This window comes from Fukomys damarensis, unplaced genomic scaffold (assembly GCF_012274545.1).
Source record: "Fukomys damarensis isolate Sample0158 unplaced genomic scaffold, DMR_v1.0_HiC HiC_scaffold_31, whole genome shotgun sequence".
Lineage (NCBI taxonomy): Eukaryota > Metazoa > Chordata > Mammalia > Rodentia > Bathyergidae > Fukomys > Fukomys damarensis.
Genome location: NW_022900943.1, coordinates 4,837,088 through 4,863,439, shown reverse-complemented (window position 1 = coordinate 4,863,439; position 26,352 = coordinate 4,837,088). Strand labels below are relative to the sequence as shown.

The following is a 26,352-nucleotide window of genomic DNA, read 5'->3' as shown; positions in this document are numbered from 1 at the left end:
CTAGTTTTTAGCATTTTGATTACGATGTGTCTTTGCATTTATCCCTTTCAGGTTTTGCTGAGCTTCTTCCATCTGTATGGTCTGGGGTCATTCAACACATTTGGGGGTTTTCAGGTATTATCTCCCCAAATACTTTTCAGCTTCTGTGCAGTTGGTGCTCCGCTGATGTGAACGTGAGAGCCTTTGTGTCCCAAGTCCCTGATGCTGTGTTCATTTTTGCAACCTCTTCCCTCTCTGATGTCCAAACTGGGTAATACATGCTGATCTTCCTCTAATCTACATTGTTATTGAATATATCCACTGAGCTTTTTTTAAAATCTTGGATATTATATTTCTCGGTTCTAAACCTTCCTTTTGATTTTTTTTTAAATCTTCTATTGTCTAAATTTTCTAGTTTTCCATTTGTTCCAAGAGTGTGTTCATAATTGCTTGTGGAATAATAGTTGCTTTAAAATCTGTCAGATAATCTGATTTATGTCATTTGGGTGTTAGTATCCACTGATTAATTTTCTATTCAAGTTGAAATGTTCTTTGTGGCTTTTCCAAATAATTTGGATTGTACCTTATAAATTATGTGTTATGAGGTTGTAGTTCCTGTTTAGTTTTTCCCACTTTATAAGTGCATACTGCTTATACAAATTAATGGGTTTCATTCTAGCAGATTTGTACATTCATATAATATACTTTAATCACCCTCCAGTAACCCCCTGCCTGCCCTAACCTACTCCTTAGTTTTACATTTTTGGGAGGAGGTTTCAATACGTATGGATTTTGATCATTTTTTAAATTATATCTTTTTTAAAAGGAGGCATTATTGTTATTACTGTTTTGAAATTATTATTATTTACATTCACACCAAAAATACCATGTCATTCTTCCTAAAACTAAGGTTAAAAAAAAATCACCAATGTCACTTTCATACTACGAAGAGAAAGGGAGGCAGGATCACTGGGCCGGGGGAGAAGCCATGCACAGAGCCACAAAGGAGCCTATACGTGGAAGAGTCTGATTTCTTTGGAGCCTACTTAACGTCCCACTAACCCTCCCCGGAGGACTTCAGTCCTTCCTACTGGTGCCAATTTTCATTTTTTCCCCCTCACCAAAAAACGAATGTACTGACACTATAACAACATTTGAGGGAGGCACATCTCATGCACGTGGCATAAACACACCACCGTCGCACTCAGGACCTGAAGGACCAACTTTTATTCCTATAGCACATGGAGGTTAGTTTCTGGAGAGAAAGAAGATGGGTTTCAGCTGCCTGGAGTGACCAACGAAATATCGTTTAGTTCTGTCATGGTTTGGAAGTCAACACTGTACCCTTCTAGAACAAGCCCTGAAGATGTGAAATGCGTCCTAATCCTCTCTGTAATCAATACTCTAGGCTCGCAGCATGCAAAGGGTCCCAAGTTCTCTAATTTCCGTAACAAGCTGATAGCAACTGCCTAACAAAATAAACAAAACTTTGTAATAAAACATAAACATGTGTCCCATTTTTCCTTGACCATTAAGAATAACTCGGACAGCAATTTCCAGAATTGTTCTTGCTCTGCTTAACCAGACCTACTCCTAGTGGTTTTGTTTCTTCCAGAGAACAAGATGGACGATGAAAACATAGGCACAAATTCTTCTAGTATGGTAGAGACTTTTGAAGGACATAGTTTTTTCTTCTATAGGATAACCTGGATGCTCCTTCTGGTAAACCTTTCTTACTGGAGTGCAACATTAATAAAATAGGGCTTATCTTGAAACTTTTACTGTAATCTCTATAGGCCTTCTTCAGGGTCTCATTTTCTTAAATGTCCACAAACCAAACACCTTCCATTCTGTTAAGCATTTTCACTTTTTAAAAGGTATCACAGTCACTTTTATTTTGGGAAACATTTTTAACAGACTGTAGAAAACTGAAATTCTCATAGAAGGATGGTAAGAATATAAGATGGATTAAGTTTTTATGGAAAAAACAGCAATATTTATAAATGTTTAAATTTTCAAACCATCCATCCTAGTAGTTCTACTTTTGGAACACTATCCTATGGAATATTTGAAAAATACATGAAAACATAGGTATAAGAATTTCAGGACAGCATTATTTGTAACAGTGAAAAAATAAAAACTATATAACAATCTTCTAATATAGAAAAAGCAAGTAAGTGAGGAAATATCCATCCTCTGTAATACTACTACACAGCTGTGAAAACATCACACAGGGCCGTTACATGAACTGACCAGGGAAAACACCACACTGTGGAGCATGCACGGAAAGTGAACAACACAAGAACAATAACACAAACCCTGTGTGTTCCCCAGATGTACTTTTGTATGTGTTCACTGAGAAGCTCACAAAGCTTCAAAATCAACCACTGGTGATGGTTACTTCTGGGGATGAGTGTGACAGGGAAGAGAAAAAGACATTCCATTTCCCTTCTACACTTCAGTACTGAACTTTATGAACAAAGGCACTCTGATTTGTTTAAAGAAAAGAAACATTCATCATGAAAATGATGCTTACCTTCACTCAGCTGTTCTAGTGATCCTCGAGAAAGGAGACTTGAGAAAGATTCTACAACTGTGCATTTTTTCCTATATCTGCATTGAACAGACAGAAGGGAAGATGGGAAACAAAAAGAAAAAATACCAACAAATCAGACTGAGCCCATTTTCATCTGGCGTTTATTTCAGTCATAATCGCACCAAAGAGTCACTAGTAGAACTTTAAACCCTGAAGTCTTCAGGGCAGAAGCTACCTTCTTCCAGCAGTGCACAAGTGGCTCTTGGCACTGAGCACACTCAATCCGTGTCACTACACACATGTATGGACACACACGCACGCACCTGTGAGTATTAAACCTGCGGGGCACCCTCCCTTACCTATATGGCTAAAACCGTTATTTTTCTGGTGAAAAGTATCCACCAGTTAAAATTTGGAATTAAAGCACACTATTTAGAAATGCTCTTCATTTTAATGACTTACAACATAACTGCCTAAGGACTAATTTTATCCACGTTAATATTCACCAATACCAGTAATATCTTATACTAGGGCTTTCCTATGCACACAGTAAAGCTTAAAATAAAACTAAAAAAACTACCTCATTTTCACCAATCAAAACTGTCCAAATATGACCATCTTAGGTGAATAAAACATTCTCTTCTGCATCTACAGCATCTCCCAAATAAAACAAGGATGTTCCTTGCTTGATGTGGCATGGCACGCAGTACTGTTAACCTCATCTACCTGAGAAGCACCTCAAGAGATGCCTACAGCTAACCCCACTGAAGTCTTCCTCAGACTTTCTCTATAGCCCAGGTCCTGAGCTACGAAAAAGGAAGTGAAAAGGTCAGGGGTGGTGGTGAATGCCTGTAATCCCAGCACTCCAGGAGGCTAAGGTAGGAGGATTACAAATCGGAGTCCTGTCTGGGCAATTTAGCAAGATCCTATCTCAAAAATTTTAAAAGAGCTGGAGATACAGCTCAGTGTGAAGGTCCTGGACTCAATCCTCAGTACCAAAAAGAAATACATTCAGCTATACTGTGCCTGCCTCAGAAGAGCAAGGTCCTCAATCCCCAGTACAAAAAAAAAAAAGAAATACAGTTGCCAAATGGGAACCAAACTATAATTCCTGTTAAGAATTTTTTAAACTATATTATATGAAACCACACGGGGCCAGTCCTTTTCTACAGCTCTGTCCAAACTCGACCACAGAGCTCTCAGTCAGGCAAACAACACCCACTCTGTTACACAGGCACAAGGGCTTGGAGTCTTATCTTGAATACTGAATCCCCTGGTCGTACTTCTGGCAGGTTTGCAAGGCGTCCTTCATGGCAGAAATGCCATTCTGAATGTCCTGCTGTTCAAAGGTCATGACGGCCTGCAGCACCACAATGGTACTGTAGCCCAAAGCGTGGTACATGCTCTCCTTGGCCCTGGGAAGAACACAGGAAATTAGTTCAACTCAACAGGAAAAAAGAAACATTCCACGTTTTGTCAAGACACCAATCATAGGAAATCCTAGTAAATGCCTGCTCTGACTTTCACAGAAGCAGACTTTACTCCTTTACCACAATCACTGAAATGACACGGACTGAGAAAGGCATGCTCTTATGCACGCAGGAAGCACGGAAACCCACATGGGCTTACAAAATATTCAGGATGAACCCGAAGTAGACAGCACGCTTTTCCCTGTTTCGGCACAAGGGGGCAGTCTGCAGGCTCATTTCCTAAGTGGTTTCAAAGCAAACCAGATTTTGCCCAGTTGAACAAGAGGCAATGCATTATCTTAAAATCTGAAGTAAAATAAAATTAAGGCCAGTGGAAATGTATTTAGTGGCAGATTCTGACATGTTCTCTGAAGTAAAAGGGATCATTGAAAGGCATGCCCTCTCTTTTCCAGCCAAGGGCCAAGAGGAAGTGAGATTTTTGCAATTAGATGGGCCAGAGGACCAAGCAGACACCTGAAACTTGCATCTGGTCTAACTGCATTATCAGAGACTACTGATCAAAGTTCTTGAGAATTCAAATTATCAAGTTATCAGTGAGAACAGCTTCAGGAATCTAAGGCTATTCATTCTAATATACAGCAGATCCCCAGGCTGTGAAAGCACAACCACATCATCTCACACTTTTCACGTTATCTGTGCTTAAATATCAACGCTCAGCACTGGGGGTGTGGCTTGCTCAGTGCTCAAGAGACGCAGGCTTCAATCCCTAGGACTGACAAAACTACCGTGTGGTCTGGGGTTTTGACTTAACTACTAATGTACAACAGCCTGCAGCAGTGTAACGCAAACACACGCCTCACGGAACAGTCCCCGTACAGCTGGGTGAGACAGGCAGTGTCACAGAAGTCTGGGCCCCGCGATTCACAAGAAGCACAGGGAAAAAGCTGCCTGAAGTTAATCACTAACTGTGGTTCCCAACTTCATATTCTCAACTGAAAATTCTTGCAAGAGGATAAAAGGGATTCAATTGGGAAAAAAGTATTTTTAATAGTGCCTCGAGCGTACATAAGAAGAGAATATAACTTGACTGAGCACAGAACTACATGTTTTCCATTCTATATCGGCACCAGATGCCTATCAGTGAAAGAGAAAAGGAGACTTGAGTAAAAAGAAAGGAAGAACATTGAGAGGCAAAACTGGAAAAGGGACAGCAGAAGAAAGGGAAGGACAAGGAAATGGAGAAGACACCAGGGAGGTACGGGCCGAAAGAGTCAGCCGTGTGACGGAGGCGGAGCGGAAAGGGGCCAGACAGCGCTGGACGGCATCCCTCAGCTACGGCCTTATCACCTCTCAACCTCTGAAATGCTGCCTGACCGATCAGTCACCGCCACTGACTCTGACAAGCTCCTCAGCCGGCAGTCAGGTTGCCCTGCTGCACACAAAGTAGAGGATTCCCCACCTAGCTGCCCAAGGAATTGTCTAGAAAATTAGGGTAAGAGTTCTAAGCTTCGCCCACGAAAGTCACTGTGTTTGAAGGCACAAAATGAGATTTCTGTCAAGCTAGAGTCACATGCTGCAGAGTTGGTGACTGTGGTCAAAGTGAGCATACTAAACAGGCTGAGTTTGTTTGTGTGATGTGTGTTTTGATTTTTTAGTTTTTGAGACAGGGTCTCACTATGTTGTTCAGGCTGGCCTTGAACTCACTATGTAGCCCAGTGTGTCCTGGAACTCACTAGGATCCTCCTGCCTCAGCCTCCACACTGCTGGGACTACACGTGTAAGCCACCACACCTGGCTGGCTGAGGCGAGGTTCTGTTGACCAATTTGAAAAATTAACAGTTACTACCATCAATTGACATTAAACTGCTATTCACTGAAATTAAACTGCTTAGCTTATTTATCACATAAACAGGGGATCTCAAAATTATCTTAATTCTTTTTAGTATTGGGATAAGCATTTTCTAGTTCTTCCTGTCACTTCAAGGGAAACTTTTTCCAGTGATATTCAAAAACATTTCATCGGAGAAAATAAAACTGACCTACAAGACAACACACGACCATATCGGAACAGGTTTCTACTTGTTAAATTTGAAATAGCAGATTTCATTTTTTTCTAGTTCATGTTCTTTCTCTATTGGTATACGTTTGGGATGCATAATAATTACATAATTTAAGTGAAATAAACCAGACACACAAACTTAAATATCACATGGTGTCTCTTACACGAGAAACACAAATTATAAGTAAAAGGCAAAATAAAAGATGAAAGGAAGTAGGGAGATCTTTTTGAAACAGAAAGCAGAGCAAGAGATGAGGTGGGGAAAGGATTGAAAAAAGAACCGGGAAAAATGGAGACGGAGCTTTTATAAATGGGCAGGAACAGGGAGAGAAAGGTGTGTCAGGAGCAAAGGAAGAGTTGAGACGTGTGAGGCCCATGCGCCGACTCGTCAGAGTAAATGAGTGCTGCAGGCTCTTACGAAAGAAACACGGTTACGTCCACGGTGGGAGGGGCGCATGCGTGTACTGCGCGCTAACCTCTGCCTCCCCTCTCCCTCCTCACCCGCCCCTTCTGCGGCCTCCCTTCCCATCGCCACAAGGCCATCTCTCTGCTTCCGTCACCCCATCCCTGTTATTTCCTGTATATATATTTGGGGTTTCTCACGTAAGAAAAATCATGTTATGTTTAGCCTTCTGTACCTCATTTACTTTGCCCAGTGTCATGGTCTCAAGACCCACGCATTTTCCTATGGAAATCAGTGTACAGATTCCACAAAAAAACTATAAATAGAAAATCTATTTGAACCAGCTATACCTTTTCTAGGTTGTTTTCTCCAAAGAATCAAAGACTTCTTTTCACAGTGATACAGGCACACCTATGTATATACATACTAGGAAAAGTTATGTTAGCTAAATTATGGAAGCATCCAACATGTCCATCAAAAGACAAATGGAAAGAAAGTGTGGACTATACACACAATGGAGTACTACTCAGCCATAAAGAATACATCTGAATCATTTGTAGGAAAATGGATGGACCTTGAAATGACATTCCTTCACTGATTTGAAAGCTGACCAACAGTGAGACACACCCATGTTAGCTGATAAATATTCAAGAAGAAACAAGTAAGTTAACTCACAAGCATGACACCAAATAGTTTCCAGATAGTTATCTGGAAAAAAACTTTTATCTAAAAGAAATAATTACCATGGACGAAGCAATTCTAAGGCATCTGTGAATTTGTTACTGAGAAATAAGTTCAGGGCCACTGCACATTCTTCTAGACCACTCTTGAGATCCACCTTGGCTGATGATGCACTAAAGATCAAGGAAAAACACAAAGAATTGTTATAACTTTCACTACTGGCACGCTGTCCAAGGGAGGATGCATGTGGACTCTGGAGAAGGAAGGTTGTACATCGGGCTTTGCCACTCACTGAGGGAGGAGCAAAGGTAAGTTCCCCACGCCGCCCCGTGGCGGTTGGATAATCTCTGCCTATAAAAGTCAACCGTGAAACGCAGACGCAGAACGTTCTGTACCATGGCGGGCACTGGCTTGGTGGCCAGAGAGGCGGTAGTGGGTGCGCTTCTGTACTATGAGCAAGGCTATAAGGCGCCAGGAGTGCGGGAAGCAGCTGCGGCGCTGGTAGAGGAGGAAACTCGCAGATACCGACCTACGAAGAAGTACCTGAGCTACTTAACAGCCCCAGATTATTCTGCTTTCCAAGGATTGAACTCGGGTCCTTGTACTTGTGAGGCAGTCGGTGGAACCACTGAGCTAAATCCCATTTGTTGATATCCTGGGAATAATTCTCTGATTTATGTATCAGACTGACAATGAGAAATGTGCTAAATCCCATTTGTTGATATCCTGGGAATAATTCTCTGATTTATGTATCAGACTGACATAATGAGAAATGAATTTGAAAGACTGGCTGCTCGACAACCAATTGAATTGCTCAGTATGAAACGATATGAGCTTCCAGCCCCTTCCTCAGGTCAGAAAAATGACATCACTGCATGGCAAGAATGTGTCAACAACTCTACGGCCCAGTTAGAGCACCAAGCGGTTCGAGTTGAGAATCTGGAGCTAATGTCACAGCACGGATGTAATGCCTGGAAAGTATATAACGAAAATCTAGTTCACATGATTGAACGTGCACAGAAAGAGCTTCAGAAGTTAAGGAAACATATTCAAGATTTAAACTGGCAGCGCAAGAACATGCAACTCACAGCTGGATCTAAATTGAGAGAAATGGAGTCAAATTGGGTGTCACTGGTCAGTAAGAATTATGAGATTGAACAGACTACTGTACAACTAGAAAATGAAATCTATCAAATTAAACAGCAACAGGGAGAGACAAACAAAGAAAACATCCGGCAAGACTTCTGAGAAGACTAACATGCTGAGTAAAAAGGAAGAAAAGTCGGGCCCTCTCAGAAACCATTAGTGGGTAAATGTTTGGAAACCATAATGTATGGATTCTTGTAATAATTGTTTTGTGTATCTTTGTGAAATAAAGGTTATCATCGTGGCATTTTTATACCTTAAAAAAAAAAAAAGTCAACCGTGAAAGCCAGGAGTGGTGGCACAAGCCTATAATCCCAGCAAGTCTGGAGGCTGAGGAGGTAGTTCAAGGCCAGCAAGCACGATTAGTGAGACTGTCTCAAAATAAAATGTAAGAAGGACCAAGGGTATAAGTGATTGCGTGCCCCTGGGTTCAATCCCCAGTACCTTAAAAAAAAACTTTAAAAAGCACGCCGTCTCTTGGATTCATCCTGATCCATTCCCACCTCTCGCGCAGACCAGATTCTCCTACTGCCCAGCAAATCTTTCCCTAGAGTTCATTCAACTAATTCTGATAGACCACATGTCAGGTAGCCCTCCAGGTGCCGGCCATACAGCAACAAACAAGCTGCACTTCTCCCGGGCTCGCAAGAAAAGGAGCAGACTTACACAACAGGTCAGGGACTAAGATCTCTCCGACCAGGCGGAGAAGTCGGAGACAGAACCTGCCTGGTCTGGGGAGCAGCGGCGAGGCATGAACAGAAGACCCCATGACTGAGGACAGTCGGAAAGCTTTCTCGGGAGATGTGAGCGCTGTCCATGGAGCGCTGTCCATGGAGTCCGCCATGGGAATTTCTAGGTTGGAGCAGAGGGGGTTCCAGTTAGAAAGGGGTGAGCACAGCAGAGAGTGGGAGAAAATATGGGGTGAGAACAGGCAAAGCCATGAAGGTGGAGAGGATGGGTTTGTCCTGAGGACAGGAGCAAGTACTGCACATCGCCCCGGAAGTCTCCACTCCCTTTTTAGCCACTTCCCTCAGGGTTTTCAGCCTCACCTCTCAGCTAATCTATATCTTCACTCCCACCATCTCTCCCTACGGTTGTCACCACGAAATGGGCTACGAGCGGATATGAGCACCCTTGCCAGCCGCACACCACCCCTGCACCTCCGCTGGCCGCACCATCATCTGGGGGACACATCTCTCCAGTCCCATCTCAGAGGCCTCCCTCCAACATGGCAGCCTCAGCCTTCTAAGTGGGTCACTAAGAAGCAGCCGCCTCCACACCCTTAATCTTGGGCAGGACTTCTCTCAGACACCTCTCAGAGACCCCTGTTCCTCTCCATTTCCACCATCCTTGCTTGTATTAATGTGATTCATGCCATGTCTGAATTCTGAGCACTCACCCCCCAAGAAGGTTTTCTTTCAGTCCTACTGCTCGGCCTCCATGGTTCTTCAATTCGGGTACAGCAGACTGCCAGGCTCGCCCTCAAAGCATCGGACTCAGGCCTGAAGTGGGCCCAGGTCAAAGGATGGTACTGATTCTGCTTTATTTCATCCTGGAGACTGGAAGCACCGAACAAGGACACATATGTTCGTGACACTGCGTCCTTTTGTGAACATCTGCCGGGTAAGTACAAACCGCTCAGCCCGGCTTCCAGGCCTAGAAATCTGTCCAACCAGCCTGTCCTGGAGTGATGAAGAAAGATATTTAAAACTGCAAGAGACTCACGGACACGGCACTCCCTCGAGCCTCAAGTGATGCGTGAAAGGATCCTGGATTGGAAGTCTGAAGTCAGCACTGCCTTTCTCCAGAGTCCTCAACTCCCTGGGTTCCTTGCCTTGTCTTTGAAATGCTCAAATGCTCTCCCATTTGACAACTTGTACAAGAGAAACAAAGGCAATGACTGCTAAGAGCACGCTGTGCAAACGTTCTTCTACTACGCAATGTAAGAACCATGCCAGTCTTCCAAGAGCCATGGACACAGCCCACACACTCACGTTCCAGGCCCAGTGCCTTTCTTAACACCCATCCTCAGTAAAGCGAGACTCTCCATTTCCAATGTAGAAGACACATTAATGTAAGGCAGATTTTAGTCTTATTTGAAAAGGAGAACAAAAGCAGCTGGGCACGATGGTGCACACCTATAATCCCAGCACTCTGGGAGGCCAAGAAGAATTGCAGTTTGAACCCAACCTGAGCAACTTAGTCACTTAGTGAGACCCTGTCTCAAATTAAAAAAAAAAAAAAGTTAAGAGGTTGGGGCTACAGCTCAGTAGGAAAGCCTTGAGCATGATACCCTGTACCCAAACCCTGCACACACAAAATAAACCTATCCACCACATAAAAATGTGGCCCTATGGGACAATGCTACTCTTACATTCCAATTCCACTTCTTCTCTTACTAACAACTGAAGCTTGACTGAAAGACACGCTACATTTACCTTAGTGGATAGTAAGGATCTGGGCTCTACCCACTTCCTGACTTCACCCTAAGCAAACATGGCCACAGCAAGTCATTTTTCTTCCTAGTACTCGGTTTTCTTATCTGTAAGTAGATCTAGCAAAAGTGGCCACATCGTGGGCTGTACTGTCAACACACAAATGCATTTAGTGTCCGAGATACAAAGCTTCCAGTAATGCTATTTACTGCCACCATTTTGTAAATGTTCTAAATAGCTTTCCATAATTTAGTGCTGTTGGGTATGTAACAATTAAAGGAATTTAATGAACTGGTCATTTACCTAATCAATTAGTATACTTCTAGACAAGTCAGCAGTGTTCACTGTGGGGACAGAATAAATGTCAAGATAGAAGAGAGAATGAATAAAAATAAGCACAGAAAATCTGAAGCAGTATTTTCTAAAGAGTTGTTCTTATGAAAACCTCCAACGGAAGTAGAAAACTTAGTCATCCACCACATATTATGTTCCCCATCAAAGAGTCAACATTTCAGAATTTTTTTTTTTTTTTTGAAAATTTGACAATGAAAATGTGGATGGAGGATAATCATGGACCGGGGAAGCAGAGAGCAGACAAGGATGCTGGGTTCTCCACTCAGCACGTCCAGAGAAACTCAGGGCCATGGCTGTGTCTCGATGTCCCTCAGGGTGACATGAGGCAGTCATAGGTGGGGCTTTTTCAGAGGCGGCTGGATCCAGAGTGTGTGACCGATTCATGGTGCGATGCTGGGTGCTAGGATTAAGGGTGGGCAATTACTAAATCAGTCCACTGATTGGTTTGTCCCCACTCTAGTGCCAGTAGATAACCACCCCTCAACCTTGCTCTGTGTCCAGACACACAGCTTTCCTGCCATAGTCTGGAACTACGATGTCCCCCCAAGGCCCACGTGTTAAAAGCCTGGTCTCTCAGGAGGCACTACCAGGAGATGGTGGAATCTCTGAGAGCAGGGCCAAAGGGAGGTCTGTGGTGAGGCGGAATGTGCCTGGACTCCTTGGCTGCGAAGTGGTTTTGCTCTGCCAGGTACGCCCCTGTGCTGTGCTGCCTCACCACAGGACCAAAAGTAAGGGAGCCAAGTGAGCACAGACTGCATCCTCAAAAACTGTGCGTTACCTGCTCTTTTTATAAGTTGATTACCTCGAGAATTTGTTATAGTAACAAAAAACTGACAAATGTATTCTCTCCCCCTTCTCTTTCCAGACAAAAGCTTCAAAGAGAGTTGTAGTCTTTAGCCATCACAGCCAAGCTCCTGCTCCAACTTCCTTGATTCCCTCCAAGCCCAAAATCTCTGATCCACCAACTACCATAGAAAATGCAAAGGATAGCCAGGTGTGGCAGGGTATGCCTTTAATCACAGCTGCTTGGAAGGCTGACGCAGCATGATCACAAGTTCAAGACCAGGCTGGGCAACTGAGATAACTAACTACTCTATCTCAAAGGAGTTGGGAGGCTGGGGATGTAGCTCAATGGTACACCACTTGCCTGGCTCACCCAAGGCCTTCAGTTCAATCCCCAGTACCACTTTAAAAAAGAAAATAAAAATGCAGAGGATCCCATCAGCCTGTATCCCAGCAGATTCTGTGGTAGCACCTGGCTCTGTGACCAGATTCCAGAGCTCTTACGTCTCCCAGATCCCCGGCCTGCCCCGTGCCACTATCTCAGTCTGCCCCTCGTATGTCTCTGCAGCTCTTCTTAAACCCTCATTCCTTCTATAACCCTTCACTGTCTGCATTCCCAAAGGTTCCTTCCTCTGTCCGTTACCTCTGTTCACCTTAGAAACAGCATTTGAAGCTCCCAACTTCCACAACTACATACCTGCCACAGAGGCCCAGTCTACACACCCAGCTCAGCACTTCCTCTGAATGTTTTCAGTCATTTTTATTTATTGCCATTTCCACAGTCAGCACTCTAAAGGTTGATGCAGCAGTCACCGTAGCAAACTATTGAATTCGAGGATAACAATGAAACATTTCTTTAAAAAGAAAAAAAGATTCCCCTGAGGAGGGACATATGGAGTAAAAAAGTATTATGGAAAATGAAAATAAATGCCTTAAGATCGTTAGAAGTTATCTTCAATTTCATTTGTATTCCTCAACACTGTCCATATATTTAGACAAATTGTCAGATTCGGGAATATAGTGAAATTTCAAATGCAAAATCCAAACTGCTACAGATCTGCTGTATAATTTTTAAAAGTTTAATAAATCTGTAAAGAGGAATGGAAGTCACTTTCTCACGGCACTAAACAGCTTTAACAGAGTTGCCTTAGTAACTCAGAGCAATTTATATGTTCGAGGAAGAACTTTTAAAATTAATTCAAGAATGGGCTGGAAAGGAACAGTAATTAACAAATATATTGTAAAATATATCTAATGGAAAGGAGACATGTCACGGTAACTGGGTTTGAAAAAGAGATTACTGGCCAGGAATGTGGCTCAGGGGCACCTCACCTGCCTGGAGAGGGCAAGGTCCTGAATTCGATCCCAGGTACCACAAAAAAAACCAGATTAGTAAATAGTGTATTTAGTACAACTCTAACTAAGAAAATAATTAGTAGCTGTACATGTGGGGGAAAAGAGAGCTAGTCTGGGCCATGTTTGCACGCTGCTCTCCTCCCCGGGAGGGCACGTGGTAGGCTCTGCTGCAGCGGACTGAGCCGCGCCCTCACTCCCTTCTGCAAGCTCCCTAAAGCTTCGGAATGTTCTCAACCGACACAGTCCTCAAAGTGCATTTTTAAATCGAAGGCGTGAAAAATGTAAGAAAGAAAAATAATTCTAACATAACATTCAGTAAACATTCCAGTACATTAAGACTGGATCACGAGTGAAACAGGAAGAAAAGGGCTAAAGGTGTAGGGAAAGTGGGAAGGGTGGGGGAAAGGTAATAAAGGAGAGGAAAAAAATATGAGAAACTGAAAACATGGAAATAAAGTGTTTGTAAATGGGGAGGGGAGGAGGGGGTGAAGGGAGGGCAGGGACAAGGGAAAGAATGAGAATCAAGACCTGTCATGTAAAGGTACAGGATCCCAATAATGAATGTAACTGCACTGTATAAATGGATTGTTCCAATAAACTCAATAAAAAGAAAAAGAAAACGACTGGATCAAGAAGGCTGTGCCTACGGAAACACTGGGGGACACATGAAACGTCTAACTTACAATTATGACCACAGTTTCCCTTTCCTCCATCTTCTCTAACGTTTGGCATTGTGGTCCTATTATTTTATGATAATAATCATTTCAAATGCTTAAAAATAAAAAAAGACTCGAACGAAAGCGGGGTCCGGACCGCTGACTGCACTCTGCCCCCCAGCGGCCCCTCCATGGCTGCAACCACCCAGGACCAGGACCTCCCAGCTCCAGCCGGGAAGCACCTTGGGCGTGGCCACAGCTTTCCCCGGGGGTGGGGTGCTCCCCCAGGGCTCCCTCCTCACCTGCTCACATCGGGTCCTCTGCCCTGTCTGGGTGCCCGCTTGGGATCATAAGATGAAAAGTGAAAGTTGCTTGTTGCCATATCTGAGTGAGAAGATCTGTCAATTAAAAAAGCAAAGTGAGGGTTTTGTCTCTTGTTCTGCAGTACTAGGATCTGAATCCTTCATACTGAGCAACCCAAGACTTTTTTTGGAGACAGGGTTTCTCACAAGGTTGCCCAGGCGGGCCTCAAAGTTGGAATCCTCCTGCCTCACCCTCCCGAATATAGGATTACATGTATGTGTCACAGTGCCTGGCTACTTGGTCCTGTGAGGAAAGTCTGCATAAATACAGGTACCCTGTAAAGCAGACCTCACCTTTCTTTCCTTCACTTTTTTTGTACATCTCAAGTTCATCTCTTATCAATTTTGAAAATCAAGAAACACAAATATGTACTGAATATTCCTCAAGTATATCCAGTAAAATATTTATTTTTCTTTGTATTCTTACAAACTATAAACTGAAATCTCCCTACCGCTTCCCATCCAAACAATGTAACTTGTAGTATCCTTCTAGATTTTTCCCGAGTAAACCTATACATCTTTTACTGAAACTTTATGGAAGATATTTATATTTTATTAAAATGGACAATTATATACTGCAACTGTCCTAAATCTTTTCTTCTCAAAACACAGCAGCACGATAACCTGCTGCACAGAAATGCCACAGTGTGTCGCCTCCCCTCGCCCCAGGCAGGTCGGCAGCACTCACAGGCTCACCACTAGGCCCTGCCGTGATAAGCCCTGGGACCTACTTGCCTAATTACTTCCCAGACAGAATTCCCTTAAGGAACAGCATGTAATATATACAATATTTTCTTTTTAATAAGCAGCTAAATTTCCCATTTTATATACCTCGCAGACAACAAAAGGAACATAGAGAAGGCATAGGCCAATCTGGATTGCAGAATCTCAGGCCACTTTGACCTAGAAACCTACAAACACACCAACAGGGCAGGTTCTCCCTGGAGGAAACTTCCTAGAAAGAGTTAAGAGTAAGCCTACCCTGAGCCACACGTGGTGAAGCACGCCTCCGATCCCAGCACTCAGGAGGCTGAGGCAGGAGGATCACCAGGAGTTCAAGGCCAGCCTGAACTATGTAGGGAGACCCTGTCTCAAAAGACCAAAGAATACAAGGCCAGTCTCCTTCAGCTTCCCTTCACTTTACAGTACACAACCCATAAAGAGGGTGACGACGACCCGTCCCTTTGGGGAAGCTTTTTGCTACAATGCACTCAGTTAAATGGCTTGATGATATCCTATTGTTTGGATTTCCAGTGCCCTAGATACATCTTATTTTAGATGTATCAAGTTCCTTATTTTCTATTTGTCAGAGGGAAACGGGTTCTTCCTACAACGTGGGGCAGTAGCATTAAACGAAGCACACAAAATGGGAAATGCAGCTCTGAGGGCTTCTTTTCCAACACAAAAATTTCTTCCTCGGAACACAGGGAACATCACATAAACACGCTGCTGAGCAGTGACTGCACCGTTTATAAGCAGGGCTGAAAGGCTGTCTGTTGCCTTCTGCACCGTCCCAGCCCACCCGTTCTCACAGCCTTATCTGTGAGGGCTAGAAACAGGCTCTGAAATGTACTGTCGAAACGACCCCCTTCTCAAAACAGAAATGTCCCCAGTGGTTACGATTTGAATTTAATCAAAATTATCCTTTCACACATTTCTGACTGTGAGGGCATCCTGGGATCACACCTTTCCCACAATGACCTGACAGGCCACACAGCTAGAACACAGAACACGACGAAGTCTGCAGTGCCAGGTAAACGGGTGGCAAGGCGTTAAAATGAACCGGGACCCACACGGCGAGCCAGGGTGCAGCACGCGGGCTCCCACATAAGAAACCCGAACCGACTCAAGGTCAGCTATGCTCAGGACGCTTGCGTCAAACCAAGCAGGACGCGCCAAGTAACCGCTAACCAGACTGCCCCAAGCAGGAAATGCCAGATACCTCTCGGAAGGGACTTGCTACCTTAGCCACGCAAGCGTCTTCTTTGTCTGCTTCTGTGGACACTGGACATTTCTGCACTGAGTGGGTGAGGAGCCCTCAGGGTCTGCGGTATAATTCATGAATTATGAATGCTCAAATAAACTCATTAAAAATGTAATGCACCTTATGTGTGTCTGTGTGTGGAGAGCAAGAGAGCCAGCGAGAGGCAGGCAGGCAGACACTAGGGACTTCACAATGAGCTACCACCCAACACTTCTTATTTCTAATCTCAAGACAGGGCCTCACTAACCCACTACACTGCCTTGGCCTCCAGAAGGCAGGGATCACAGCAGTGTACCATCACACCCTGCTCTAAATTTACCTTCTAAAAAAGTCTACAATTACTGTGTCTTGACCTCCCACAATAAACTTGAATTTGGCAGAATGTAATGACTAACAAAGTACAGTGGACCCTCAAGTTACGACCAGCATGACATATGAACCACCTGGGTTAATTCGGTTAAGGAAGATCCATCTGCCTCTTGCTGTCTATAGCATGGACCCAGGTAAACATCCAGGTCTCAGCTGTACTGACTTAGTTATAGCCAGCCCCTGGGAACTGATCTGATCAAGTTCTTAAATCAAGGGTCCACTGTGTTGTATTAGAGTTTATTCATCTTTTCTGAGGCATAAGTTTAAATTAGTTCCTTCTAGTCCTTTATGCTTTTATACACAGTGAAGTCCCAGAAAATCTATAATATTTTTAAAATTTACATTAGCATCGCAAAAAGTGTATCGTGCCACAAATTGCTTTTTACTATTCAACAGTATTATTATTTCCTACACTTAGTTATTTTTATTAAGGCAAATCCGGTACAATCTCTAACTTCTTTCACTAGCCAGCATGAAGGGTGTGTGTCCCAGCCTCCCCTCCCTAACCACCAAGGGACATTCCCTTGGTCTCTCACTGTCTACAAATCACTTTCCCTCTGGCCAGGGGCAAAACTTACCTCAGCCTCCCTCCACCCCCACCCGGAAGCGTCTCCACAGTCTACTTCCTCAGGCCAAAGTAATCAGCATCCACGGCCTTCCCAGGGCTCCGACCACTACCTGGGAACCTTGTAGCCCATTTCTCACAAAAGCCACCCAAGGGAAGTCAGAAAAGATGTGCAGCTGTGGGCCCAGCTGTCAGGAGTTTTCCTCAGCTGTGTGGCCTTCACCACACATATCCTTTTCATCCTTGCAACTCTTCAAAAAGTGTTCATCAAACCAACCACGTGCCAGTACTGTCCTTGAAGACACACTAGGACGTGAGGATGATAAAGGGGCAACTTCCACGGCCAGGGCAAGACTGTCACAGGCTCCACTTCAGCAAGCGCTCACAGTATTCTTAGGTGTGCACCTAATGCACTGATTTAAACTACTGTCAGGTACGTATTCTGGTATTTCAGCAAGAACCTGTCTTCTCAGGGAGAGAGAGGGAGAGAGTAAGAGAGACACACGGTGGGAGTCGTTTACGGTGTGAGCTAAATTTAATTCTACCCCATATTTAGGTAATTAAATTATCCAACTACTTGTTAGCGTGGCAACGAGAGAAGACACCTTGTCCTCACAAGGTCATCTTGGAGCATCCTGGTGGTCTGACAGGTTAGGAATTTCGCTCTGTAGGGAATTTACCTTTGACTTGCCATTTTCTACTAAGATCTACACAATATAAAATTATGTCAATCTACAGATATGTTTGGTCTGGTAAATATACAAGTAAATTCTTCCTGAAAGCGTTACAACTTTACTCCTTTCAGGAGATGACAGTTTTGTATAGAACAAATCTCTTTTTTAAGACAGTCTTGCTGTGTAGCCCAGCCTGGCCTGGAACTCAGGATCCCCCTGCCTCCACCCGGCAAATGCTGCGGATTACAGGTGTGCCCACCACACCCGGCTTGTGTGTAACAAACTTATTCCAAATTTTGTCTTCAGTTCCTCAAATGCTCTTTGAGCCAGCTTTGCATCCTATGATCTCACTGATAATGACATCTCTGACACGTGTGGATTTTGTAATTTCACTTCTTTCCCCTGCTGCGTTCTACCACTATCTCCACCACGGCTGTCTCCGCGCCAGCCCCCTCTGCCCCTGTACCAGCCTCACAGTTTGCACTACCATGGCTTCCCAGTAACTGGAAAGCAGTTCCGTTAAGTCTTATTAAATAAGTCTGTTCTAGGGAGAGAGATTGATATTGTGCCTCCGTTTCTACTGAATTTTGGAATTAATAATTACAAAGCTATGAGAGAAGCGATAGGATCTGACTGGGACTTCGTTACATTCTTAAGGAAACCCGTCGCTTGGACAGTTGAGTCACATAAGGAGTTGGTAGAAGCTTCAGGGGGTGGGGCCTAGTGGAGGTTTTCAGTGGGGGCCCCTTCACCCCGAATTCTCAGAGGATTGCTGTCAGGAAAGGAGCTGGCCTGGCCACCTATCTGCCTGTCCGTCTGCCCGTCTGGCCACCCGTCTGCCCATTTCGCTCCTGTTCAGGATGGGACTGCTGGACGCCACACAGCTCCCAACAAGACGTGCTGCTCCTCTGCTACCTTCACTGGGCCCAAACCAATGGAGTCACCCGATCCTGGACCGTGAAAACTACAAAACTATGAGCTAGGTAAACTTACTGTTTTCCTTCTCTCTGTACACTGTTTCTGGGTTTTGTTGCCGTTCTTTTTTGTCTGTGTATTTCTGCAGTACAGTACTGGATACTGCCCCATTTGTTTGGCAGTGCTGGGGACTGAATCCAGGGCTTTCACACTGACACACAACCCCCTGCCACTTTTTTAGACCAGGTCTCACTAAGCCACTAAGGAACTGAGGCTAGGCTCAAACTTGTGTTCCTTCTGCCTCAGAGCTTTTTTTCTCTGTAAGTCAACTGCCTCAGGTATTTTTGCTGAAACAACACAAACCTAATACTCAATTCTTCCTTATTTCCTTCAATAAAGGCTCTTAAAGTATATGTACACTGCATGAATTATTTAATTAAAAGAGCCAAAGTACACCTTTATACTGCTCTGGGGTTTTTAATTTTTTTTTTCTTTTTATTGAGTTTATTGGTACATTCTAGGTATACAATACAGTTACATTCATTACTGGGATCCTGTACCTTCACATGACAGGTCTTGGTTCTCATTTTTTCCCCTTGTCTCTGTCCTCCCTTCACCCCATCCTCCCCTCCCAATTTACAAACACTTCATTTCCATTTCTTCATTTTCTCATATTTTCCCCTTATTCCCTTTCCCCTACCCTTCCCACTTTCCCTACACCTTTAGCCCCTTTCTTCCTATTTCACATTGTCAATTATCTCATTAGGATCTTATGTACTATTATAGTTTATTCACACCAGAAAAACGATTCAGTATTTACACATGTGTGGCTTATTTATTTCACTTAGCAGTATATCCTCAATATGCATCCATTTTCCTATGAGTGACTCTAATTTCTCATTCTTTATGGCTGAGTAATATTCTATTTTATGGCAAAACCACATCTTCTTTATCCAGCTTCCAACAGATGGGCAAATGGGCTGTTTCCAAGTTTTAGCTATTACAAACTGTGCCACTATAAACATTGGTATGTATATATCTCTGTGATATGATTCTTTTAATTCTTTTGGAAAGATACCCAGCAGAGGGATGGCTGGGTCAAATGGAACCTCCAGTCCCAGCTCTTTGAGGTATCTCCATATTGATTTCCATAGTGGTTGCACCAGTCTGCACTCCCACCAACAATGGAGAAGGGTTCCTTTCTCCCCACAACCCCGCCAACATTTGTTATTGGTTGATTTCTTGATAGCAGCCATTCTTTGGGGGGTGAGGTGCAAACTCAATGTTATTTTCATCTGCATCTCTCGGATGACCAGTGATGTGGAACATTTTTTCATATATTTACTTGGTGCTTTTACTTCTTTGTCTAAGAAATATCTGTTCATTAGATGCCCATTTTTCTTGATAGCAGCCATTCTTTGGGGGGTGAGGTGCAAACTCAATGTTATTTTCATCTGCATCTCTCGGATGACCAGTGATGTGGAACATTTTTTCATATATTTACTTGGTGCTTTTACTTCTTTGTCTAAGAAATATCTGTTCATTTCAGATGCCCATTTTTGAATCGGGTCTTTATATTTGGGGGAGCTGAATGTTTTGAGTTCTTTATATATTCTAGATAATAGTCCTTTGTCTGAGGAGCAGCTGGTTAAAAAGTTTTTCCCACATTGTAGGTTGTCTCTTAGTTCTGTTGATGGTTTCATTTGCAGTGCAGATGCTTTTTAATAAGATGAGATCCCAGTTGTTGATTCTTTCTGCTAGTTCCCGTGCTACTGAGGATTTGTTCATAAAGTCTTTTCCTATGCCAATGTCTTCCAGAGTTCTGCCTAACTTATCTTCCAGCAAGTTTAGTGTTTCTGTTTTAATATTTAGATCTTTAATCCACTTGGATTTTAATTTAATGCATGGTGAGATATAAAGGTCTAGTTTTCATCTTTGGCAGGTTGAGAACCAGTTTTTCCACACCATTTATTAAAGAGACTGTCTTTCCTCCAGTGGGGATGGTCAGCACCTTTGTCAAAGATGCAGTAGCTGAGTACATCTGGAGTTGTTTTTGTGTCTTCAAATCTATTCCACTGATCCTCAGGTCTGTTTCTTTGCCAGTACCATGCTGTTTTTATCGCAGTGGCTTTGTAGTATAGTTGCAGATTGGGAATTGTTATACCCGCTGCCATGTGTCTATTGCCTAGGATGGCTTTTGCTATTCTAGGTCTCTTATGGTTGCAAATGAATTTTTGGATTCTTCTTTCTAGTTCTGTGAAGTATAGTGTTGGAATTTCAATTGGCATTGCATTGAATCTGTGTAGCAGTTTTGGTAGTGTTGATTTTTCCTACCCAGGAGCAGGGGATATCTTCCCATTTTCTTATATCCTCTTCGATCTCTTTCTTCAGAGTGCTGTAGTTTTCAGTGTAGAGGTCTTTTGATCCTTTTGTTAGATTGATTCCTAGGTACTTCATTTTTTGGGGTGCTATTGTGAAAGGAAATGTTTCCCTAATTTCTCTCTCAGTGAGTCTGTTATTTTTTTGTTTTGTTTTGTAGTTTTCCTTTAGCTTTGGTTTCGGCTTTTTGAGACAGGATCTCGCTATGTTGTTCAAGTGGCCCTCGAGCTCACTATGTGGCCCCCAACTCACGGTGACCCTCCTGCCTTGGCCTGGAGTTGCAGGTGTGCAGCACCACACCCAGCTAGCTCCAGTTTTAGACTCTGTACCACCAACATAAGTTTGTTTATTAGAAAATACAGCTAAATAAAGTACTGGTTTGAATACAGAAGTTATACTTACATGTTGGTAGAAATGTATTTTTAACTAATGAAAAAATTTTGTTATTTGGTTGAAAGAGGCTAAAGAAAACCACATACCATATTTCAATTACAACTATTAGTGCAATGGAAAATATACCCTTATTTTGCCCAGTTACATTGCTCTAACTTTTAAATGACTTTATTGAGATATTTAAAGCACACAGTAATTTTTAATGTATCCACAGAGGTAGGCAACTGTCACCACAATGTAATTATAACACATTCTGCCCACCAAACGTGTCCATCCATTAGCAGTGACTGACTCGCCATTTTCCTATGACCTCTAGTTCTACTTTCTGTATTAACAGATTTGTTTTTTCTGGACATTTCATGTCAGTGGAATCATACAATATGTGGTCTTCTGTGTTCGGTTTTGACTTAATGTTTTCAAGATTCATTCATGTTATATAGCATGTTACAATACTTCATCCTTTTTTGCTAGATAATAATACTCCATTGTTTAGCTCGCCACGTAGTGTTTATCATTTCATTTGATTGTATATGGATTGTTTCTAATTTTGGACACTATGAATAATGTTACCATTAACATGCAGGTGGCATGTTCTCATCTGAGCACAGAACTGCTAGATCAGAAGGTCCTCTACACTTGACAATCTGGAGAACTGCCAGACTGTGTTCCAAAGGGGTTGGGGATTTTATATTCCCACCAATAATGCATGCGTTCCAATTTCTTCACACCTTGGTGAATCTGTAATATCTGTGAATATCTGTTCATTTTAGTGGGTATGGTGGTATCTCATTGTGGTTTTGAGTTCTGTCTGTCTCATCACTAGTAATAGAACCTTTTTAGGCACTTACTAGCTATTTGTTTATCTTAAGAAATGACTATTCAAATTTTTCCCATTTTAATTGATCATCTGTCTTATTTCCCTGTCCTAATCTTTAATCACTAGGTAAAACTATTTTCAAATAAAAAGTTCATAGCTATCTTTGTTTATACTTTTTCTTTTAATCAAATCAAAATCAGAATGAAAGGACATTAGAAAAGAAAAATATTTAGAGTTTTTTTTTTTTTTTAAGTTTTAACAATTTAGGGGTTGGGGATTTAGCTCAGTGGTTCTGCCACCTGCTTCACAAGCACAAGGACCCAAGTCTTATCCCCCATACCAAAAACAAATAAATAAAAATAAAGTTTTAACAGTTTTTAAAAAATCAAAATCAGAACAAATTCAAATTTCATCCCTCCTCCCCCCGAAAAAAAACCCCAACACAAAGTGCTACATTTCTGTACAATATTAAATGTGAGCCCATTTTAAAAAGAAAAAAATGAAATAAAGTTTCAAAAATTAATAAATATACACTTAATGTTTTAGAATATTTTCACGATTAAGCCTTGGGGGAAAGACTTGGGTACAGACAGCCCAACTGACTGGCTCAGGATGCACCATTTCCACATCTCCAAACCCGCCATCCGAACAGTGTCCTCTGCAGCAGGGCGTAGCGGACTGGGACATCCTACACATCCCACTTCACATTCCTGGTCACAGGGTCACCTTGGCTTACGAAAGAAACTACTCAGCAGCCCAGTTCTGGAAGCGCCAGGCAGGAGGAGGAGCAACAGCAGCCAGACTCCAGCAGACCGCCCCAAGTACTCCGTCACTGTCAAGCTAGCCTCACCTTGCCTGGCCTGTCACCAGTGCTATCAAAATGAAAAGAATGGGGGCTGGGGATTTAGCTCAGTGTTTCCAGTGCCTGCTTCTCAAGTGCAAGGACCCGAGTTCAATCCCCAGTACCAGAAAAAAAACCCACTTCCCAGCAAAATGAAAAGAATGTAATTCCAACTTTCTCTCCCCACTCTGACCCTGAGCCTTTCCACAGAGTAACTAAAAAGCTGAGATGCCAAATAATGGTAAGAACATAACCATTCTATTAAATGAGAAACCTGTGAGTCGCCTAACTAGATAACGTTCCCCTGCATAATCTATACACAGAGTTACACAAAGACTTCCTTGATAAAACTATAAACCTTAATATTACCTCCACTGCTAAGGGTTCTTTGTACTTGTCTACCTTTTCTCAAATGTTCAGAATGATCATGCGCTGTATGTATACTGTAAGTATGTATACTGAGCAATGTAAGTTCAAACCCTGAAAAGAATATTCAAACTTTAACATAAGGAAACACCCTCTGATCGTCCCTTTTACATCACATAGTTCAAACTCGTTCTCCTAAAAAACATACAAGAATAATGCAATTTTTTAGTCCTTTGCATATGAAGTCAGAATGCATCACTAACCAATTTTTCCTTTTTTTTTTTTTTGAGTATGTATTGTTTTACTGAGAAAAAAATCACTCATAAATTAATATACAAAAATGTACCAAGGGGAGTAAATAATGTAATGACAAAGGACAATTTTTTGTGAAGTGCTTTTAAAACACCTTCAGGTTTCAGTGCAAAAGTGTAACCGGCACCTCTTAAAACCTAACAGCAAGGTCAAAGGCGCAGAACAGGAATAAAGCCAGCTCGGTCCAATGCCACTGCGGAAGGAGGGCGGTGTGGGCTCCGGCTCAGCCGGGATGCCACAGGGAGGGGCTCTGGCCCAGCATTTCTGCAACTATCACCTCCCCAACCAGCAGGAAGGGGAGCCCTCCCTGCACACAGCAAAGACGAGGCTGACTGAGGGATCATCTGTCAGTACCATAGAATTTCGGTGGCAAAATATGTCCAAGCCCAGTGCTATTTTAGTATTTCAAACTTTTCCTACTTTGAAAGTCATTTTTTTAATGTTGTAGGTTTTTCTAATTATACTTTTCCTATCTTCTACATTCATAACATGCTTCCATGCTATCTTAAGTTTTCTAGGGTAGTGATGGTGGTTGTTGTTTTGAGACAAGGTCTCGCTGTGTAGTTCAAGCTGTCCTTGAACTCACTAGGTAGTCCAGGCTGGCCTCAAATTCATGGCAATTCTCCTGCCTCAGCCTCTCAAGTGCTGGAATTACAAGTGTATACCACTGCACCCAGCCTATTTTAAATTTTATACTGAAATAGTTCTATTGTTATAGTCCTGAATTGTTTTCAAATTTATTACTTTATCATCTCAATCTGGTTGTTAATATATCTATCTACCTTTGCTGAAAACCCTGATTTGATACACCTTATTGGAGATATTGCTCAAATTATAAGGAGCTAAGTGGTGGCAATCAGAATGCACCATTTCAAGTTCTCTGAAATGAGCCTCACTTCTTGCCTTTGGAGAGGAGAAAAATGCAGTACATGAAGCCAGCGTAAATGTCAGTCATCTGTCAGCATCTGCACAGCCCTGTATGAAGAAGGGGAGAGACCGGTCCATTCGACAGTCGCTCCTGACCCATGGGGTACTCCAAGGCCCCCTGCCAGTGCCTACAACCACAGAGCGCTGACCCCATAGATGTGCACTGTGTGCTCCCTACACACATGCAATTAAGCTTCATTTATAAATCAGGTACAGTAAGACACATAGTATGTATTCCCTATACACTCCTACAGTAAAGTTTAATATCCGCTAGGCACCGTAACAGATCAACAATAACTAATAAGGAAATAAAACAATTATAGCTTGGCATGGTGGCCTATCCCTATAATCCCAGCACTCTGGGAGGCAGAGATAGGAATATTCCAAGTTCAAGCTCAGCCTGAGTAACTGAGCGACTTATCAAGACCCTTTCTCAAAATAAAAATCAGCTATGGACATAGCTATGTGCAAAGGCCCTAAGTTCAATCCTCAGTACTAGAAAAAAATTTTTAACAATATACTATAATGAAAGTTATATAAATGTGCACTCTCTCAATCTCCTTTCCTCTAAAACATCTTAGTTTCTCACTGGACTACAGTATTTTCAGACCACTGAAAACATGGGAAGTGAAACCACAGATAAGCAAGGATTACTACAGGTGGACTCATAACTATTTAAACAGCTTTGCCAAAAGAAACTGCCCTTTACCTGCTCCTGTTTCATATTATTATTAGAAACTGGGATTAAAATAGAGAAAACAAGGAAAAACACTCTGGAGAAAACAGTGAGGCTGGGGAAGACAGCAGGTAACAGACCCATGGATCAATGGACCACAATCTAAAGAGATAACGCTGTACATGGATGATGTTTAGTAAACTAAAATTTAATTTTCACCGATAAATATTTGAGGACCTCCATATTCCAAAGACCATATCAGGTTTTAAGATATACACAATCATCCAGTCACTGCTCTCAAAGATAATACCTGAGAATAAATTATGAATTCCTCAATTAGGATCAAAAGCTAGGCTGAACAAAAGCAGGAAAAAGAAGTGTAAGTTAAATAATGAGAGTGAAGCTGTGAATCATTTAAAAGAACTGATTAACACAACAGAACCTTCAGGAGGATGCAGTTTAAGCTTATTAATAGAAACAGTATCTCAAATTAGTCTGTCCTAATTTTCATTTAATTGGATCTTTTTTTCAATAATCATCTCTTGAGGTCAGGTTGAATGTTTTGCTTAGCAAATGTGAGGCCCTGTGTTCTATCCCTGGTACTGCAAAAAATAAAGTAAAAAACAAATTTTTTTTCATCAGGGTACAAACTTCTTGGGAGCAGGATCTCCTCACAGCTCCGCATGGCACCTTCCGAGGAAACCGTCTGTGACATGGGACTGACTGACGGACAGCGGCGGAATGAGGACTGTCCTCCTCTGGTGAGACGTCACACCTGGCCGACCTCGTGCGTGAACAGCAGGAGGAAACGCAGCTTCAGGCCAGCCCAGGGAGAGAAAACACTCAAATTCCACCCAACAGAAGAGTTAACGTGAAGAAGCGTGACTCGGAAAAGAAAGAAAAAAACAAAGAAAAAGAAACAGTATGAGCTCTCCCTTGTCCACTTAGAAAATC

The 26,352-nt window shown here is 42.6% G+C and overlaps 2 protein-coding genes across 7 annotated transcripts in view; one reads left to right on the top strand and one right to left on the bottom strand.

The window, feature by feature from the left end:
• The window catches only part of Ttc39b (tetratricopeptide repeat domain 39B), an 83,729-nt gene that overhangs the window by 39,316 nt on the left and 18,061 nt on the right, over positions 1-26,352 (bottom strand). For 3 of the 6 annotated variants that reach the window (XM_010630955.3, XM_010630956.3, XM_033757665.1), the window contains exons 2-5: positions 14,121-14,216; positions 7,151-7,261; positions 3,799-3,930; positions 2,516-2,592 (exon numbers count right to left, since the gene is read on the bottom strand). In XM_010630955.3, the coding sequence (XP_010629257.1) occupies positions 2,516-2,592; positions 3,799-3,930; positions 7,151-7,261; positions 14,121-14,216 (416 nt within the window). Of the gene's footprint in view, positions 1-2,515; positions 2,593-3,798; positions 3,931-7,150; positions 7,262-14,120; positions 14,217-16,122; positions 16,260-26,352 lie in introns of those variants that run through there. The other 3 variants (XM_033757666.1, XM_010630958.3, XM_033757664.1) reach the window with 2 other exon arrangements.
• LOC104866760 (pre-mRNA-splicing factor SPF27-like) lies at positions 7,454-8,336 on the top strand. The gene is made up of 2 exons (XM_010630954.2): positions 7,454-7,672; positions 7,847-8,336. The coding sequence occupies exons 1-2, from the start codon at positions 7,485-7,487 to the stop codon at positions 8,334-8,336; spliced, it is 678 nt and encodes a 225-aa protein (XP_010629256.1). The 5' UTR covers positions 7,454-7,484.